General features: G+C 55.4%; 2 protein-coding genes across 3 annotated transcripts; both read right to left on the reverse strand.

The window, feature by feature from the left end:
• Nucleotides 1–4,668: 4,668 nt before the first annotated feature.
• LOC107324031 (peptide methionine sulfoxide reductase MsrA-like) lies at nucleotides 4,669–6,374 on the reverse strand. 2 transcript variants are annotated; one of them, XM_015883698.2, is made up of 6 exons: nucleotides 6,246–6,366; nucleotides 6,071–6,139; nucleotides 5,859–5,978; nucleotides 5,615–5,719; nucleotides 5,120–5,226; nucleotides 4,669–4,910 (listed from the first exon to the last, which is right to left on the reverse strand). In XM_015883698.2, exons 1-6 carry the CDS (start codon nucleotides 6,316–6,318, stop codon nucleotides 4,752–4,754), a joined length of 633 nt encoding a protein of 210 aa, XP_015739184.1. In that variant the 5' UTR covers nucleotides 6,319–6,366; the 3' UTR covers nucleotides 4,669–4,751. The 2 variants fall into 2 exon arrangements, with proteins under 2 accessions (XP_015739184.1, XP_015739185.1); XM_015883699.2 differs by lacking the exon at nucleotides 5,859–5,978 and having other exon boundaries at nucleotides 6,246–6,374.
• A 1,584-nt stretch (nucleotides 6,375–7,958) lies between these two features.
• On the reverse strand, nucleotides 7,959–18,359 carry YTHDF2 (YTH N6-methyladenosine RNA binding protein 2). The gene is made up of 5 exons (XM_015883696.2): nucleotides 18,064–18,359; nucleotides 17,826–17,850; nucleotides 17,529–17,608; nucleotides 12,974–14,560; nucleotides 7,959–9,011 (listed from the first exon to the last, which is right to left on the reverse strand). The coding sequence occupies exons 1-5, from the start codon at nucleotides 18,088–18,090 to the stop codon at nucleotides 8,988–8,990; spliced, it is 1,743 nt and encodes a 580-aa protein (XP_015739182.1). The 5' UTR covers nucleotides 18,091–18,359; the 3' UTR covers nucleotides 7,959–8,987.
• Nucleotides 18,360–18,700: the final 341 nt, after the last annotated feature.

An 18,700-nucleotide genomic window follows, 5' to 3' on the forward strand; every position in this document is an offset into this window, starting at 1 on the left:
GTTTGCAGGGGGTTTTGTTGGCGGCCGTTCCCACAGGCCCGAACGGGGCGGCGGGACCCGCTGCCTTTGCCCAGCTGTGGCCCGGGCCCTCCAGCTGTGTTGATCTAACTCCCGGCCCCAGACAGCCTGGCGCCAGCCCTGTGCACGTCATGCATTCACATAGGGATGCGTGGCCAAGGCAACCTCCCCGCGCCATGGCCACGGAGCGTGCGAGCCCAGCCGGCACCGAGGGGACGTTTCCGTCGTCCAGCCGTCCGATGGGCCCCCCATATAGCGGGGGGGTGGGTCTGTGTTGGAGATGGGGGGGGGTCGTTTTGTATCCCCCCCCCCCCAACCCCATCAATCCGACCCCCAGCCCTGCCCTCCTTTGGATGGGAGGAGGAATTCTTGGCTCGGAGGAGGGAAAAGTGTGTGTGTGTGTGTAGAGGGGGGGGGAAGGGAGAGGGAATGCTCCAGAGTGCAATGATTTCATGTTGAAAAGGGCCCACACTGTGTGTTTTATGAAGAGAAAAATAACCCCCAAAAAAGGGGCAAAAAAAGTAGCAAGACTTGGAAGCTCAGAGAGTGGGAGGGAGAAGGGTTAAAAGCCCCCCCCAGAGTGGGCACAAAGCAGAGCTGGGGGGCACCCGTGTGTGTGTATCCCCCCCCCCCAGCCCAGCACCTTTCCCCCTTGTTCCCATTCCCAGCACAGGACACCCCGTTGATCCCATTCCATTCCAGCCCTGCAGCTGTCCAGCACTGCGGGTATTTTATAGGGGATGCCCACAACCCCGTCCCCACAAACACATCCATCACCTTCTGCTCTTGTTCTTTAGGGTCCTGATGGGGATGATTGCTCCCTAAGGAAGCACACGCAGGTGGCAGGAGGCAGAGAGGGGTGGAAATGGAGGGATATGGGGGGGTAAGGGAGGGTGAGACCCCAATGTTCCCAAACTAAGGGGATTTGGGGGGAATTTCTCAAGTTTTGAGGCCTGGAAGTGCTGGATCCACCAGGGGAGGGGATTTGGATGGGAGAGGGGAGGGCCAGAGATGTGGCAAACACCCAAGTGAGCTACAAAGGGAAGAGCAGCTCTTCCCCAGTGGTCATCTGGATCCACTTTCGGGACAAGGACAGGGCATAAATCCCATCTCCCCATGGTCTTGGGAAGGGCCTTTGAAACCAGCCCTAATTCATGAGTAGGGGCTGGAGGGGACACAAGCAGCAGCACACAAAGCAACCACATCCATCCATCCCTCCATCCATCCATCCATCCATCCATCCATCCATCCATCCGCCCATCAATCCATCCATCCATCCATCCATCCATCCATCCATCCCTCCCTCCATCCATCCATCCCTCCATCCATCCATCCATCCATCCATCCATCCATCCATCCATCCATCCATCCATCCATCCATCCATCCATCTATCCATCCATCCATCCATCCATCCATCCATCCATCCATCCATCCATCCATCCATCCATCTCATCCATCCATCCATCTCATCCATCCATCCATCCATCCATCCATCCATCCTCTCATCCATCCCTCCATCCCTCCATCTCCATCCTTCCATCCATCCATCGAGTTCTGGGGATGCTTTGAACACATCTGAGCTCACACCCTGAGCTGTTGCAACCAGGAGGAGGTTGGAGGAGAAACTCAGGTGGATGCTAAAGGGGAAGAAAGGATTTTCACTTCTTAACCTCTGCAATCTCCATCCCACCTTGTCCCCAGGGCTGGACCCAACCCGAAGCCACACCGGTAAGGTTTGGTAACCTCACTGCTCCCAATGGGAGCAATTGGGGCTCCCAATGCCCCAATTCCTGAGTGTTCCCATTGGGGTGGGCTCCCCAGCACCTAAAATTGGGGGCTCTCCTCCCCAAGGGAAGCCCGAACTGGAGCACACAGCACTGAACCATCATTAGGGTTCAGAGTGCACGCGGGGATGCATCACCTTTATGGGCAAGGAGAGGAGCGCAGGCTCTCCTGGGGGGGCTGCATGGGACAGCTTTGTCCTTCCAACCCCCCCCCCCATAGCACTGGGCTGGGGGCAGGGGGGGGTTGGGAGGTGGGGTGGGTCTCTGGGGGGGTTCTCACAGCCCTGCAGGGCCTCAGCAGCCGTTCCCAGCACCGGGATTCCCCACAGCTGCTTCCTGCCGCCCTATCTCACGGGCACATCTGGGGGAGCTGGGAGCAGCCCCCCCCCCCCCAGCTGCTTCCTGCACTGTTCCCCCCCCCAGGCCTGGCCACTGTTCTCACGGCAGCCCCCAAGGCCAACCGGAGCCCCCCAGGGTCCCATTTCCCCTCCCAGATGCCCACCCTGGTCCTGACCCCACTGCAGCCTTCCCACCTCCCATCTGCATCCCCTGTGGTGTTTTATTCCCCCCATCCTACACCCTTTTGTAGCTCCCCTGTGCCCCAAAATTGGGGTGGAGCTGGACTCAGTGGAGCCCAGCGTGCTCTGTGCCACCCAACCCACCTTGATGCAGTCCTACATGGGGGTCCCACTGTGCTGTGGCACATAGGGAAAAGCAGAATCCCCCCCTGCTCACCCCCCACCTGCATCCCATGGATCTCTCTTCCCTTTTCTCTTGCCCATCGTTCCCCATTGCAATAGTGAGGGGGGTTGGGGGGTGCAGGTGCACTCAGCAGGGTCTGCAGGTGTGGGGTGAGGACATGGGTGACTCACAGGCCTCGCTGCCACCATCCTCCCACGATATCCTCCCAGGGAGGTGTGGGGTGGGGGTGGGGGGCACCGCCTGCCCCATAACCCCCATCCATCCCCACACATGTGGGGCTCTGCAGCTCTGAGTGGGGAAACTGAGGCAGAGGGATGGGCATGACAAGGGGGTGGGCAGCACTGGGGGGGGCTCTGCTTGTACCCTCCCCATCCCCACCGTGCTCAGCTCCCACCTGTGATCCCACACAGCCCCAGGATGTGGCTCTGCCTCCTTCCACCCACAGACACCCTTAAAACACCCTTAAAACACCCTTAAAACACCCTTAAAACACCCTTCCCCCCCCACCCTTTGGCTCACGCTGCCCACCCTCAAATCACCCCAACCCCAGCCCGGCTGATGGAGGGGAGGCACCAAACAAACCCCACCTCCATCTCACCCCTCCATCAGCCTCAAATCCACCCCAAAAAGGGCCGAACCCCCCTAAAAAAGCCTCGTCCCATGGAAAAAAAGACGGGGCAAAAGCACGGCGTTATCGCGGCCCCATCGGCCCTAATGAGGCAGCTTTATTTATAGCAGAGGTGAAAGGCAGCTCGCCCGGCTCGGAGCATTTTCCACTCGCATCTGCATTTGTACAATTTGGGTTTCCTGTCGTGTGGTTTTCGGCTCTTTTCGAACCTGAATTGTTATTTCGTTCTCTCGGCACTGAAAACCCTTCGCATCCCCTTCTCGGTATAAATAACGTCGTGGCCCCTCCCCAAACTGCGCTCATCCGGCCCCCATCCCCCTCCCCACAACTCCTCCTCCTCCCACCCCACAACCCCCGGCGGGGAAACTGAGGCAGAGATGGGGGATACGGTGCGGGTGGGCTGGGGGTGGGGGGTGATGGGGCTGGGGGGGGCATTGGGTTTGTCCCCCCTCCCTGCTTCCTGTGACGCAGAGTTTCCATCCGGCCCAGCAGGTGCCAGGTGAGGGGCAGTGGGTGGGGGCTGAGTCCCTTTGGTCCCCCCCATCCCCCTGACAGACAAAGATCCTCCAGCCCCATCCGTCACCCCGTGTGCCATAAGCCCACCACCAGCTGGGGGCACATACAGGCTGGAGGTCCCCCATCTGTATCCTATCCCCATCTCCATCCCCATCCCAGTCCTTACCTCTGTCCCAGTCAGTGTCTCCATCCCTGTCCCCGTCTCCATCCCTGTCCCCATCCCAGTCCTTATCTCTATCCCAATCAGTGTCACCATCCCTACCCTTGTCCCCATCCTGTCCCCATCTCCATCCCTATCCATGGTCTGCCTCCATCCCTATCCCCATCCCCATCCCTGTTCCCATTTGGTCCCCATCCCTATCCCCATTCCCACCCCTGTCCCCATCCTGTCCCCATCTCCATCCCCATCCATTGTCTGCCCCCATCCCCATCCCTGTCCCCCCCCATCTCAGCTCTCATCACACACCCGCGGTGCCGCAGCTGCAGCCCAGGTGCCGGGGCCGGATGCCGACCTGCCCTCGCTTTCTCTCCTCTTTTACTTTGTTTTCTTGTTCATTCTCCACTGACCCGGGAACTTCACTTTCTAAACAAAAGGTGGTATCGCCTCCCCCCTCCTCCCCCCCCCTTCTTCCCCTCCCCTATTCTGGGGTCATATTGAGCAGCTGCCCCGTGTTGGACTCATTGCCAACCCCCCACACCCAGCTCAGGACACCCCCGTCCTTTCTAAGCCCCTCCGGCTCCGGGTGTTGGGGACACGCGTGTCCCCCCCCCAGCCCCACGCCCCCCTGTATGGGGATGGGACCCCCGCGTCCAAACCCGCTCCGAGCCCCGCGCTTGTGCTGCCCCCTGGTGGTGAACATCGGAACTGCACCCCAATGAACCCAACCTCACAGACGGACCCACGGCCACAGGACCCCCAAGATTCAGCCCTAATTCCTCCCCCCACCCCGAGCTCCCCACACACCGACCCCCCAGCGCTGTCTCCTCGCCCCCAGGCACACACGGGACAGCAAAGGACCGGGTGATGAAGGGGGTGCAGCTTTAATTTCCCAGTGTGGAGTGTGGGGATGTGGGGACATGATACAGGGGATGCACAGTGATTTCAGTGTGCAATGGGGCAGGGGACCCCGGTGCCCTTCAGGCCGCAGTACCCGCCGGGCACTTTGTGCAGGTATTGCTGGTGCCGATCCTCGGCGTAGTAGAAGTCACGGGCCGGCTCGATGCTGGTGGTGATGCCCCCTCGGTGCTGCTGGCTCAGCTCCTGCCACAGCCCCACGGTGGGGATGAGTTGGGGACAACAGGACAGACCCCCCCCTCATCCCACTGCCCCATAGCGTGGCTTTGTCCCACACCTGAGACAGGGGATGGCAGCCGGTGTCCCCAGAGAAGGGTCCCGATGTCCCCAAGGGGTCCTGCTGCCCCCAAGGGGGGTGTCTGCTATCCCTGGGGGGGTCCCCACGTCCCACCTACCTGCTGGTAAGCATCCCTGCTGCGCAGTGCAGCTGCCTGCTGCTGGGGGCTCAGTGTGAGGATGATGGAGCGGTACTGGGTGCCCACGTCCTCCTGCTGCTGCATCCCTGGGGGGCAGCACCATGGTTATATGGGGGGTTATGGGGGGTTATGGGGCACCAATGACCCTGACAGGCACCATGTGGCCTCAGTTTGTGCTGGTGGAGATGGGGAAAGCGAGGCACGGGGAAGGCAGAGGCTGCTAAATGGGTTGATGTGAGCCCCACACGGTGAGCACTGAGGGGTGGGGATGCAATGGAGCCCAGATGGGGCTGGTGTGGTGCTTGGGGTTGAACTTGCCTGGCCAGGGCTCTAGAGATGCCAGTAGGGCTGAAGTCCCATCCTCATCACCACCCCATCCCCTCCTATTCCCTCCCATCCCAACACACCTCGTTCCCATTTCCATCTCATCCCAATCTCCATTCTATCTCACCCCATCCCACCCCATCCCCATACCCTGTGTGGGGTCGTGGTTCTCCCAGAAGGCCTTCAGCAGTTCCTCATAGCTGATCTTATGGGGGTCGAACACCACTCGCACCACCTCGGCGTGCCCCGTCCGCCCTGCAGGGACACTCAGTCCCCTCCATCCCACTGCCCCCCACCCCACTGCCCCCCACCCCATAGCCCCCCCTCCCCACCCCCCAGAGCCCACACCCATATTAAAGGGGCACATCCTGGGGACAGAGCCCCCCCCCGGTACCTGAGCGCACTTCCTCATAGGTGGGATTGGGGGTGAAGCCCCCTGCGTATCCCACCTGGGTGGAGAAGACCCCCGGCATCTCCCAGAAGAGCCGCTCTGCTCCCCAGAAGCAGCCCATGCCTTGAGGGGGGGGGGGAGAGGAAGGCAATGGGGTGACCCCATAGAGGGCACATGGGGGGGGTCTCAGATATGGGGCTGGGGGCAGCACTTACCGAAAATCGCTGTCTGCATCTGAGGGGGGAATGGAGGCAGCGTGGGGTTCCCGGTGACGGCGTGGGTGGCTGCATGGGGATGGGGGTCAGGGATCCCCCATAGGGGTCACAGCCCCTCTACATGGGGGTCCCAGATCCCAAATCCCCCCCAAACCCCATGGAACCCTCTGGGTACCCTCCACCTGCAGCCGCCCTGTTCTGCCTGGCAGAGCCTCAGTGGGGCTGGGGAGGGCACGGGGACCCGGCATGGCTCCCCCACAGCTGTACAGTGCCACCAGTGTGACTTTGGACTGGGCTGAGCCCTGGCACTGGGAGCACTGGGGGGGAGTGGGGGCACTGCGGGCAGAGCTGGGAGCTGAGAGCACATGGGGCCACAAAAAGGGCTGGTGTGTGACATGGGGACGGAGCTGGGCACAGCACACAACATGTCCTGTATGGGATGGGGCTGCCTGGCCTCCTTCCCTATGGGAACAATGAGGTTTTCATGCCTGGTTCAGGGGTACAACCCCTACAGACAGCAGAGATCCCACAGTGTGGGGCAGTGGACCCAAACCGGACCCTTTGTCAACCATTAATGAGTCCAATGGTCACTGCAGGACAGGCCTGGAGCCCAAGGCAGCACCTGGTGCCCCCAGCCCCCCAAACATGGGGGGAGAAGGGCAGGGAGTCCTGCTGTGACCCCCACCCCATGTATCCCGGGTGGTCTCTGTCCCCACAGACCCCACACCATTGGGGTGCAGCTGGGAGACGCTAAAAGCATTGGCCATAAGGAGCTGCCCCATAGCACCCCATGGGAAGGGGATGCACCCAGGGCTGATTGAGACCCCTGGGCCCCAGGGTGGGGGGACAGAGGGGACCCCAAAGATCAGCACAGGGCTCTGCAGCCCCAAAGCAGGTGGGGGAGGCTCACAGAGCATTGCACAGCAATGCACAGTGGTATAAAACCATGCACAATCCCATAGAGCAGAGCACAGCCACACACAGCATTGCACAGCAGTGCATAGCAATGCACAACCACACAGAGCAGTGCAGAGTGGTGCACAACCATGTACAGCAATGTACAACCCCATAGAGCAGTGCATAACCCTGCACAACCCTGCACTGTGATGCACAGCCCTGTATTGCAATGCACAGCCATGCAAAGCCATGCACAGCAACACACAACCCTGCATTGCAATGCACAGCCACGCAAAGCAACACTCAGCCCTGTATTGCAATGCACAGCCATGCAAAGCAACACACAGCCCTGCATTGCAATGCACAGCCATGCAAAGCAACACACAACCTTGCTCTGCAATGCACAGCCATGCAAAGCAACACTCAGCCCTGCACTGCAATGCACAGCCATGCAAAGCAACACACAGCCCTGCATTGCAATGCACAGCCATGCAAAGCAACACACAGCCCTGCATTACAGTGCACAGCCATGCAAAGCAACACTCAGCCCTGTATTGCAATGCACAGCCATGCAAAGCAACACTCAGCCCTGCGTTGCAATGCACAGCCATACAAAGCAACACACAACCCTGCATTTAAATGCACAGCCGTGCAAAGCAACGCACAGCCCTGCACTGCAATGCACAGCCATGCAAAGCAACACTCAGCCCTGCACTGCAATGCACAGCCATGCACTGCAAAGCCACACACAGCAACGCAAGACCTTGCAGTGCACAACCCTGCAGAGCATTGCACAGTAGCAGGGCAGCAATGCTGAGCACTCCCTCTTTGCTGCCCTGCAAAGACAAACCATGCACGGATGCTGTAATAGCAATGGAACCGAGCACAGCTTTGCTCCAATCCACCCCCATAACAAGGATGGATGGGACCCATGGGTGCTGCACCTCACCCCCATGGTGAGGGGGGGACAATAGGGAGCAGCAAAGCACAGTGATGCTCAACAGGATCTCACGTTTATTACTGAGAAGTGATTAATGGTGCAAAGAAAGGCAACGCCCATTCCTCGTTGGCTTCCCAAGAACTGAAGGAACAACGTTCACTACACATCTTACAACAGATTTTTGTCCAAAATAATAATAATTAAAAAACAAAACCAAACCTTTTTTTTTTTTTTTTTTTTCCTCTTTTTCCTGTAAACAAAAACGGGAAGGTTTGCTTTACTTTCATTCTCACCTTTTCCAATCCGATTAACACAAATCTCATCCGTGAGCCTCGCGATGCAGCCCTGGATCAGAGCATCCCTGTGGGCTCCGAGTGCTTCTGAATAACCAAAGGGGAACCAGCAGCCAGAACAGAACCTCTCTGCTCACTGTTAGGCCCCCAACCCCCCCATGTGCTCCTATCCCATGCTGGGGTGGGGGGATAACAAAACCCCTCCGCTTTGCACTCAATTGGGTTGTTCCAAGTGCAAATATCCAAAGCAAAGGGGGGGGGGGGAGGCATAGAGTGAGGGGGTGGGGTTATAAAATGAGAAGGGGGGGGGAACGAAGGCAGAAATGCCACTTACGGGCCTTAAAATCCAAAAGAAAAACCCCACGTAGTAAAAAAGACAAAACCCAAAGCGTGTGCTCTGAAATCACAACCAAAGCCATAAGGAAAGGGAACGGTTCGTAGCTATGCTCTATCACCTAGAAGGGCCTTTTTTTTCCCTGTATTTTCTCCTTTTTCCCCCCTCTTTAAATCCTATGTCTTGTGAAATTCCAATGCTTTGCTCTTCCCCCCCCCCAGCCCCAACTTGAGTTCGTCCAAGTCCTTTTTCTTCTTGGTTCCTTTTGAAGTCATTGAAATTAAGAAAAATAAACCCAAAACAAAACCCCAACCAAGTCCTAATTCTCTCTGGGATGTACATATATACATACACACACATATATGTGTACATATATATATGTTTTTCGCTCTTGCTTTCCTTGCTCCGAAGGATGGGCGCGATGCTGCAGTCTCTGGGGGAGGACCAGCCCTTCTATTTGACACGGCCCTGGCGTTCCTGTAAGGGGAAAAAAGAGACAAGGGCATTAGTTGGTGTCCCCAGTGTGAGGAGTGGGCTCACCCATGGGTGCTGCTCATCCCTGTTTTGTGGGGTGGGCGGGGGTCACCCCATTCATTCCAGGAATACAGTGCTCCTATGGCAGAGTGCAGTGTAGATGGGGTGACATAAGGCCATCAGAGGGCACAATAATGCAGCCTGTGGCTCCCAGCTTCACTAGGACCAGCACAACCTGCCTGCTATCACTATATGATGTACGTCTGTATGATCCCAGCAGTGAAGGGCTGAGCTCAGCCAACACTGGCACCAAGGCCTCACCCAACAGCACAGCCAGCCCACAGCTCTGCTTCCCCAATCCTCATCCACAATGGATGCAACCCCAACACAGCAGAGTAACACAGCATTTCCATGGGCCTGTTCCCAAGATTGGCTTCAGACCCGCCCTGGCCATATATCACAGCCATCCATTGCCTCAGAGCTGCCCTGCAGAGCCTTCCTTTCCCAACAGGCTCAGCCTGAGGCACAGCCAACAGCCCGTGCATCACTTTTATTCTGCTCCACAAACAGCCTCCAGCCCTGATTTACAAACCAAACACAAAGTTTTCCTCCTGCCAGCATGAGAAAGACATCAGAGCTACAAAGTTCCACCCTGGCCCTGCCTCACCTATGAAAGAGGATCAAATCAGCTGCATTGCTCTGGTTGCAGCCAGAAAGCTTCATCCTCCCTCTTGCCAGCAACACTGATTGCAAAGGATGAGCCTGTTCTTGCTTAACCATCACTTGGCATTGCACAAACCCAATTCTCAGAAAGGTGATTATATTCCTGCAGAACGCTTTGGCTCTTTGGAAAAGGCAGAAGCCCACCTGCATGTTTCAAGGCAGAATAAATGAATTAAGCACACAAGTGCAGCGCTAAGGAGTGCAGAACCTTGTGCACAGATGGGAACTTAAGGGGCTTCAGTGGAACTGGTGGTTTGAAATGGTCATAAGGAGAGCAGGAAAGTTTATTGATGGTCCTAAGCCATGCAGGCTAATAGGAATAGCAGCCAAATGTGAAGAAATGGAGGAACTTGCAGTGAGTTTTAGTGGCCAGGACCACTAAGTGACACGGCTGCTCGATGCTCTGCTTCAAAGGCAAGTTACTCCATATGGAGAAGCCTCTGTTAATGGAATAACCCAAAGCACAGCCCCTGTGTCAGCAGCTGTTAACCTCAGTGTCAGCAGCTTATTCAACACACTTACAATAAAAGCCACCAGCAAACGACATCTTCCTCACTCCATCCTTGAGAACCAAAACCTCCATGTGGTTCCTGGGGAATCTACCAGCCACAAGTGCAGTTCAAATCAGCTGAAGAAGGAACGGGGTCTTGTTTTATTTGTTAAAGACCTTCACTTGAAGTCACTGGTCTGTTCACAACGAATGCAATCAGTGCTTTGGTGGCTCAGGGCATCCTGCAACTCAGAGCTGCAATCCTGAGGCCAAAAGGAGGACAACCTGAAGCTGAAGGCAGTAATGAACTGCTGGAATAAGCCCTTTGTTACTGAGCTGTAACAAACACACAGGCACAGACAGAGAGATTTAGGAGGCCTGCAACTGAAATGGAAGAAACAAGGTGTGTTACCCTCTGCTTGGAAACGTCTCACAAGGATAAAGCAGCCCTCCCAAGGAAGGCACCGGTGCCACGCTCTACCCACAGCAACTTCCAGCAGCCCCAAGTTCCTTCAGCTGGGATCAAACCAGTGAGCAGCTCCGTCAGGTTGAGCAAAACCAGCCAAACCTCTTAGAAAACTGCATTTAGTAGAGCAAAGCAGTGGGAAGAACTGGAGATCAGCCTCTGTGGAGACAACAGGACGGCAGTGCTTTCAGCACTGAGCCATTTAACCTCCCTCTGCTGGCCAGAGGGAACAGAAGCAACGCTAAGCAAGATATTTCTCATGTGATTTCTTGGAACTATTTCTGGGCATTCTAAAGGAGTGACTCGCACAGTCAGAAGCACAAAAGAACATTCAGGAGTTCCCAGACTTTCACAAGAGCTCGTCCATCTGCCTGGGCAGCAACAAGGAACCAAACTGCAAAGCAGACTAAGTTCCAAACAAGCCAAACCCTGAGACGTTTCAGCTTCAAGGGACAGGAATGCAGGACACAAATGCATCACCACCATCCCAAGGCTGCAGCATTCACTAGGCTGCTTCTCAATGAAGCCACCAAACAGCAGCGAGAGACTCCAGCCATCCCCAAGGCCACGTCAGAGAGCCAGCAAAGAGGTCAAACTGCAGCAGAAAGAAAGTCCAACTCATTTCCTCCCCGGCGGATGTGACAGGGCAGGGGCCCTCTGCATGTACCACTGAGTCAACAGCAAAGCTGGCGCTTGCTTTGTCTATCTGCAAGAATCCCTCCTTGCCTGTGAATTCCAGAGATGCATGACTAAGTTTCCTTTGAGAGAATAAATGCTTTCCTACTCAAAACTTCTGCGGAGTCCAGTGCTGCACATTAAGGAGGGATGGGGACGCTGTGCCTGCTGCTGACCCTCAGCACACCACAGAGGCTGAGCATCACCTTCAAAACACAACAGGAAAGATGAGTAAAGGTGTTCTGCTCTTAAAGAGAACCGCTGCGTTGCTTCTTTTCCTATCTTACCCATTTCCAGGCCAAGATCACCCATCTGCCTCATTCCTCCCCCCATGTCTCTCCCATTCTGTTACTCTTCCTTCTTCTCTCCCATTTCCATTCACTATTTTCATTGCATTCATCCCCCTCTCCTTCCACCTTCAGTGTTTCTCCCCTTGTTGGGATCTGCCCCTTTCTCACCCCCCCTGCTGTCAGATACACAAGTCCCACTCCCTACAGCATCCCACACAGAACACGTTTCTGATTGCATTCAAAACCTCAGCTGATAAAGGAGAAATCACCACTTCAGGACAGGCTGGAAACAGCGTGAGGTCACACAGAGATCAAGATTGCATTTAAAACAGAAAGAGAACGTTCCCTCTGCACACTTTGCAGTGTATTCTTCCCCTACAGATTACCATAGATACTTGAGTATCAGCTGCAACACACGACTGCCTTCGGTGGCACTGCTTGTGCACACAATGTTCCATGTAAACTACATTGTAGAAGGTAAGAATTGAGCTGTTGAGGTGAGCTCAGCTCCTGACTCCATCCCTCAACTGCTGTGTGGAAAATTCCCCATTGCTGAAACTAAGGAGGTGAGCAGGAAACTTGGGCAGTTCCCAGAAAGCCACGCTCGTGTTAATTGGTAATTACTGTTATGGCCACAATAAAACAGCAGAGGGGGTCAGGTGCAGGTAGTTTGAATGGTCACCGAGTTTGGGCACAATTTTCAGCCCTCCAGTGAACAAACAGAGGGTGACAGCGGGCTCTGATGGGACCCAGCCCAGCTCAGGGTATGGCTACAAGCAACTCACTGCCAGGAGGAACAGAATGACCTGCTCTGCATCCAGAGGGGAGCACGAGCAGTCACAGACTTAAATTGCTGCGAGGGAGATTGAGGTTGGGCATTAGACAAAGCCTTCTAACAGGAAGGATAATTAAGCACAGGGCTAGATTGCTCGGGGAGGGACAGGAACTGCTGTGCCTGAAGGTTTTACAAGCAGTGGGAAACATCTGTCACGCTGATCCTGCTCGAGGTAGGGGGTGGATCAGCTTGTCAGAGCCCAGCTCTGTTTCTCAGCCATTGCCCAGAGCCCCCACTGATCTCTTTAAGTCACACTGAACCAGGGGCTGACCACAGTATAGAACTGAATACAGCACACTGAGAAGTCTGGGGTTTACAGCAACCTGAGGGCTGCTGAGTGCAAGCTGGTATGAGCTCTGCCCCAGGACAGCACCCAGCTCTGGCAGCACCCAACAAGGGGCTCCTGTTTGTGTAGGTTCCCTACAGCAGCACACAGCCAACCCCAAACCCACCCACCAGCCCATGGGACCACCACACACACGTTACCTTTTTAACAGTTTCCTCCTCTTCCTGGCGTTTCTCATAGTGTGAGAAGTCATCAAAGATGGAGGTGGTGTGCTTGTAGGTGGCAATGATTTTCAACACCTGCTTAGCCTTTTCCAGAGGCACCTCCTGAGTGTCCCTGGAGTTGGTCACTGGTTTATTCTCGTTGTTCTCTAGGCGGATGTGCCGCAGTTGGCTGTTGGGAACGTCCTTGACAAAAATCCACCTGACATCAAAACGTCCCTTCCACTTGTCCTGGGACCACACACCCGCACACGTGTTATAGTCCACAGCAGATTTCATTTCTGCTACTCCACAGAAGTGACCGCTACCGTTGACACTGAACAGTAAGTAAACGGGGCCTTTCCCATTCATGGAGCGATAGGCAGCATCCAGTCTCTTGTTACCGTGCTCTGTACTGCACCAGATGTTGTATTTAATGGAACGGTGGATATCGTCCTCAGAGTAACTCTTAATGATGAAAACCCGGCCGTGCTTTGGGTTCCAGTCAAAATCCTTGGGGTTGTAGTTGTTGATGGACCTCAACTTCTCCAGCACCGGGTGTGGTTCCGAAGGAGCCGTCCCAGCGCTGGGCTGTGCTGCTCCCACCCCATTGCCCTCCGTGCCGTTCTGGCCGAAGCCGCTGCCACGGTTGCGGGGCGCAACCCAACGTGTGGGCTGAGCTGCTGGCTGCGGGACGGGCAGCGGGGTGGGCTGTGGTGGTGGTGGGGGCAGAGGTTGGGACTGCTGCCCACTGGGAGCCTGGGCCACGGGCGGGCTGCTGGTCATCTGCTGAGCCACGGGCTGCGGGGAGGCCTGGGGGGGCTGCTGGGCCATGTTCTGCACTAAGGTCTGCGAGGGGGCTTTCGCCACCGGCCCTTTGTTATCCCAAGTTCCTATATCCATGTTGTGTTTGATTGGAGGCGGGGGAAGACTCGAACCTGCGATGCCGTTCTTGGTCTTCAGTTTGGGCTGCTGCTTCGCTGGCTTGCTAGCAATGTCAGCCCAGGACGTCGGCTTTGGGGGAGCGATGGTGGCTGGAGGCAAGCTGTTAGAAGCCACCATGTTGCTGGTAATGGATCCGCTCCCGACAGCCGACCCGACAACCTTGGGGACGTTGCTGGCCACGTCCGTACTGCCCAGCTTCAGGGCTGCCATCCCTTGGTCTATGGTGTTCATCCCCGGAGCCTTGTTGAGAGTCTCACTGGCAAAAGCGGACTGTCCATCGATCATGGCCCCCCCCAGAGAACTGGGGGCATAGGCGTAGTTGCTGCTGTAGCCAGAGCTTTGAGTGGATTGTCCCTGAGAACTGTTATTTCCCCAAGCTGAAAAGTCAATCCCGCTTGGAAAGAAGTTAAAGCCGTGCTGCCCGAGGAATGGAGTGCTGCCAAGGGCCCCTGGCTGCCCAAACATGGCATCTGGGAGGAAGTGAGGCTCCCCGTTGCTCAGCTGTCCGTAAGAGGTTAGGTAGGGCATGGGGGGATCACCCCCTGTGGACCAGGCAGCCTCACCCAGCGAGTAGGAGAATCCAATGGAGGGACTGTAGTAGTTTGGTAAGTAGGAATCGGACATTGCAGTGTATGCATTGTTCTGCAAAAGAAAAACAAGCACTGAACAGCGAGGATGAGGAGAACAAGTGGGAAGGGACCAGGACTAAGGGCTGCCCACGCCCCAGCCTCCCCACCCTGGGGCTGAGCCCACAAACAGTCCAGGCCCTCAAGCACCTCTGCTGCTAGGGGTGCTCACAAAACTGCTTCATTGCCCCCAGTATTAAGCATGAAGGCTCAGCATGTTCCTCACACTATGATCAGAGCATAGTGTCCCAATCACGATACAGTCTGCACACCAGGCTGCACAGGAGCTCCTGCTCAGCTCTGGGAACAGTACCTTACCTCACATACGGATATCAGCTTCTGCTTTTCCTCTCTCTATCTAAGAAGGCTTTTCTCACCTGGGTAACGCACATCTCAGGGCTTATTTTGCCGTGTGTTTGATGAAAGGTTTGGAGGAAGGAGGTGGGGAATGGCAAAGGTCTGGTGATACTGCACTGCCAAAATCACAACCATCCCTCACTGCTCCTAGCACAAGCCCCTTCCTTACACATCCTACCCAAGAAAACAGCTTTATCCTGACAACCTACAATTTGAGAGCTCCAAATACCCAAGAACTTGCAAACAAAGCAGGATTTAATGCCTCATCCTCAGAACAGCAGCTGTGAGCACACACTCAAAAACACCTGGAAGAAGGGAGCAGTCAGTAGTGCTGCACTGGGAGCCCTTTGTAGCACAGGGACACAGCACAGCAAAGCAGGCTTTGGAGCAGGAGAAAGCTGCTCCGTGCTTTGGTCTCCCTTTTAACACCCAAATAGCCTTCAGGTTACAAAAACAAATGGTTAATTTTACAATTAGGAAACTCTCAGCCATGACTAAGGTTCACTTACATGAAAAACATCTGTCATTCAGTATTCAAACCAACGTCCCCCCAGGGAGCCGTTCAAGCCACGCTAATGGACATTATCATCCAGTAACGTGAACCTGTGTGCAGACAGCCTTGTGCTACACAGCAGCTTACATGCCAGCCCAATGCAGATGAGATGAAAAGTCAGCTTGGGTTCCCATTTAAGAGCCTGAATTGCAGCAGGCTCTGCTCCATTTTTTGTTGAATCATGTTTTCGTGTGCCAAGCACAGCTCCCAGAGGACTTCACGCCATGCTGAAGTCTATGGAGGCTCTCAAGATGGCTCTGGCCTCCTCTAGAATTAGCAGTTTTGCCTCTTCACCTTCCACTGAGTTAAACAAAAGCAACAGGTTCCGGGCTGGGACAGTCTCAGCCCTTCTACAAAAGCAGCAGGAATTACACTAACACTGTTTGGTTCATTGCATGAAACACTGGGAAACTTGCTGCACTGCTCCATGGCGTGGGTGCATTAAGTTCAGAGCTACTGCAGCTTTTGTTTGCCCAGAGAAGATGGTACAAAAGCTCATTAATAAAACAATTAACTCTTACTCAGGGTCCAGTTTTAGTTTCCAATTTCTGTAGCTATGCTTTGCTATCAAGCACACCTGGCCCTGCCGCACTGCACTCACACTAAGACACTGATTGCTATGCAAATAAACCTTTTAATTCTCTTCATTACGACTTCTTGTGCAGTTAATTCCTCACATTCCTCTGCATCTGCAACTCAGACAAGGAGGGTTTAAAGCCACCTGGAGCCAAGGAATCACTACGTACCTGAGCTTTAGAATCACATTGCTGTGTGTTCTTACCAGGCTGACAAGCTAAGAGTCACACCTGAAATAGCAGCTCTCCAACAAAGAGCCAAGAAGCTTTACAAGGTGCTCACCCTGTGTGTGTGTGGACAGCTCAGATAGCAGCTCTGAAATCACCTGCACCACTCTGCAACAGTTGGCTGCATTTAATGCAGAGCCTTAGCTCCCATTGCCAGGAAGGTGCATGTGTGACACTGCTCCATCACAGCCTGGTGGCTTGTGTGCTCAGCAGCTCCCATCATGATCCAAATCCAACCCCAGCTTTTTGTTTTCTGCTCACCGAGGGAGATATGAGAGCAACAGGCAACGCAGTGAAAGGAGAAAAGAGGAGGCAAAGTCACAACTCACAACCGTGCAACTCAAATTCAGGCTTGTAACTTCTCTTAGGGAGCTAAATACAGCAGAGTTACTTAACAGACAGGTGGAATGCCCAAGGTTGTGCAACAGCTAACAGGTCCTTACAGAGTATGGAGCACAAGCGAGGAAAATACCTGTTGAGTATTTAACTGAGACAGAAACCTGCCCTCGTGTTCCAACAAAACATGAATCACGAGCATCTGAAACGATACACTGACTAGTGAAAGTGATTAACAAATGCAGAAGGGGGGGGACACAAAACAGCTTATTTTTTGTTTTACCAGTCACAACAGCAAAGGGGAAAGGAGCCAAGAGAATGAACTGCTTCAGCCCTACTACTGATGTTTATCTGTAGTGCTTACTTGTACCATCTAATCAGCTGAACTCCATCTGTTATGTGTCACTCTCCTACTGCTCATGAGACAGAGCAGTTCACAATGGAGCTAATCTCAGACAACAAGTGAAAAGTATCTGGAAGCCTGACTTGCGGGAGCTGCTCATAAACTCTCCAGCTCAACTTCTAGCTGAAGTCCTAAGGAAATCCCATCAGCCCTTATGACAAGAGTGCACTGGGGCTTTTTTTGGGGGGTGAGAAATGCAGAAAACCCCATGCCATGCATTTTCAGTTTCCTTAGCAGAGACAGAAGAGCACAGACAGCACCTTCCAGATGCCTCCAAAGCACAGCTGCACCTCGTGAAGCAACGAGGTGCACAAAGAGCAAAGAAACAAAGCCAGAACAACACAACTGAAAGACCAGAAGTAGTAATTTCAAGCCAGCTGACAGCGAACTGAACCTCAACCGTAGGAAACCCCAAAAAAGGAAGACACAAAAAGCTCCAGCCCTCACAGAAGCACAGGGACACAAACAGGAGGCGATGAGGCTGGCAAGCAGCAGAGTGCAATGAGCAGGGATAGAGCTCGAGCTCACTCACCGGCCGGGCCTGAGGGCTCAAGTAGGGCTCGAAGTCGTCGTCGTTCAACCCATCCTTCTGATGCACGGCCCCGTTTTGCACTAAGGAAGAGATGAACTGCATTAGGAAGCGCTCAACAAGCTGCAACACGACCTCGACCTCCTCCTCCTCCTCCTGTGCCACCACCCGGCGGTGAACACGCTCCAACTCTCCCCGTGAGCACTTTGCCGGTGCTTTTTAACGCAGCTTTATTCGCGTTCTCCTACACGGGGCCCTCATTCTCAGCACCCCCCGCACCCACCCGGCCCCATCTCTCACCTTTGTTGCCTTGGCCTTTGGGTCTCTGCGGAGGCGGCAGCATGGAAAGAGAAGGGAGAGCGGTGAGTGAGTGAGGGGAGGGGCAGCACGACGGAAGGGCCCGGGGAGAGAAGGGAGAGAAGGGAGGGAGGCCCGGCCCCACACTAGGCCCCAGCCGCGGCCTCGCCTAGCGGGCCAGGCCCGGAGCCGCCATAGGGAGGCCGTGGGGTGTGTGGAGGCAGCTCCGTGCGGTCGGTACCTGCTCCAGGAGGCTGCTGGCCGACATGGCTCCTTGGCGGAGCGGCTGCTCCCGGGGTGTGGCGGGGCGGGGCGGCGGTGACGGCTTTGTCCGGGAGCGGGCGCGGCGCGGTGCGGCTGCTTGGCGGACTCCGACTCGCCCGCGGCGGCTGCTTGGTCTGGGTGACGCTCTAGCCCGCTCCCCTCGTCTTTCCTTCCGGCCCGCGTCTATGGTCCAGGCCCGCCGCCTCGCGCCCACACGCTCCCGGCCGTCACGCGGCACCGCGCGCGCGCCGCGCTCACAGGCACAATGGCGGGGGGGGGGACGGACGGGCGCGGCGCATGACGGGCGGGAGGAGGATGGACACAGCGCCCCCGTGTGGATGGGCGGGGAAATGCAGGCGATCATAAAGGGACACACACAGAATGAGCCGGGTTGGAAGGGACCTCAAGGATCATGGAGTTCCAACCCCCCTGCCTGGCAGGGCCACCAAACATACACATTTACTAGATCAGGTTGCCCAGGAGACCCCATAGATCCCCATAGAGACCCCATAGATACCCCATAGATCCCCATAGAGACCCCATAGATCCCATAGATCCCCAAAGACACCCCATAGACTCCCCATAGAGCCCCATAGGGACCTCATAGCGCCCCA

The sequence above is a fragment of the Coturnix japonica genome, chromosome 23 (assembly GCF_001577835.2).
Source record: "Coturnix japonica isolate 7356 chromosome 23, Coturnix japonica 2.1, whole genome shotgun sequence".
Lineage (NCBI taxonomy): Eukaryota > Metazoa > Chordata > Aves > Galliformes > Phasianidae > Coturnix > Coturnix japonica.

Bases quoted from the DNA above. Each gene is read 5' to 3' on its own strand.
- YTHDF2 (XM_015883696.2), bottom strand. From the start codon at position 18,090: ATGTCGGCCAGCAGCCTCCTGGAGCAG. The intron at 17,851-18,063 runs GTACCGACCGCA...CCGCCTCCGCAG, and splicing joins CCAGCAGCCTCCTGGAGCAG to AGACCCAAAGGCCAAGGCAA. The intron at 14,561-17,528 runs GTGAGTGAGCTC...TTTCTTTTGCAG, and splicing joins TGAGCCCTCAGGCCCGGCCG to AACAATGCATACACTGCAAT.
- LOC107324031 (XM_015883698.2), bottom strand. From the start codon at position 6,318: ATGCCGGGTCCCCGTGCCCTCCCCAGCCCCACTGAGGCTCTGCCAGGC. The intron at 5,979-6,070 runs GTAAGTGCTGCC...CCCCCCCTCAAG, and splicing joins GATGCAGACAGCGATTTTCG to GCATGGGCTGCTTCTGGGGA. The intron at 5,227-5,614 runs GTATGGGGATGG...GCTGCCCCCCAG, and splicing joins GAACCACGACCCCACACAGG to GGATGCAGCAGCAGGAGGAC.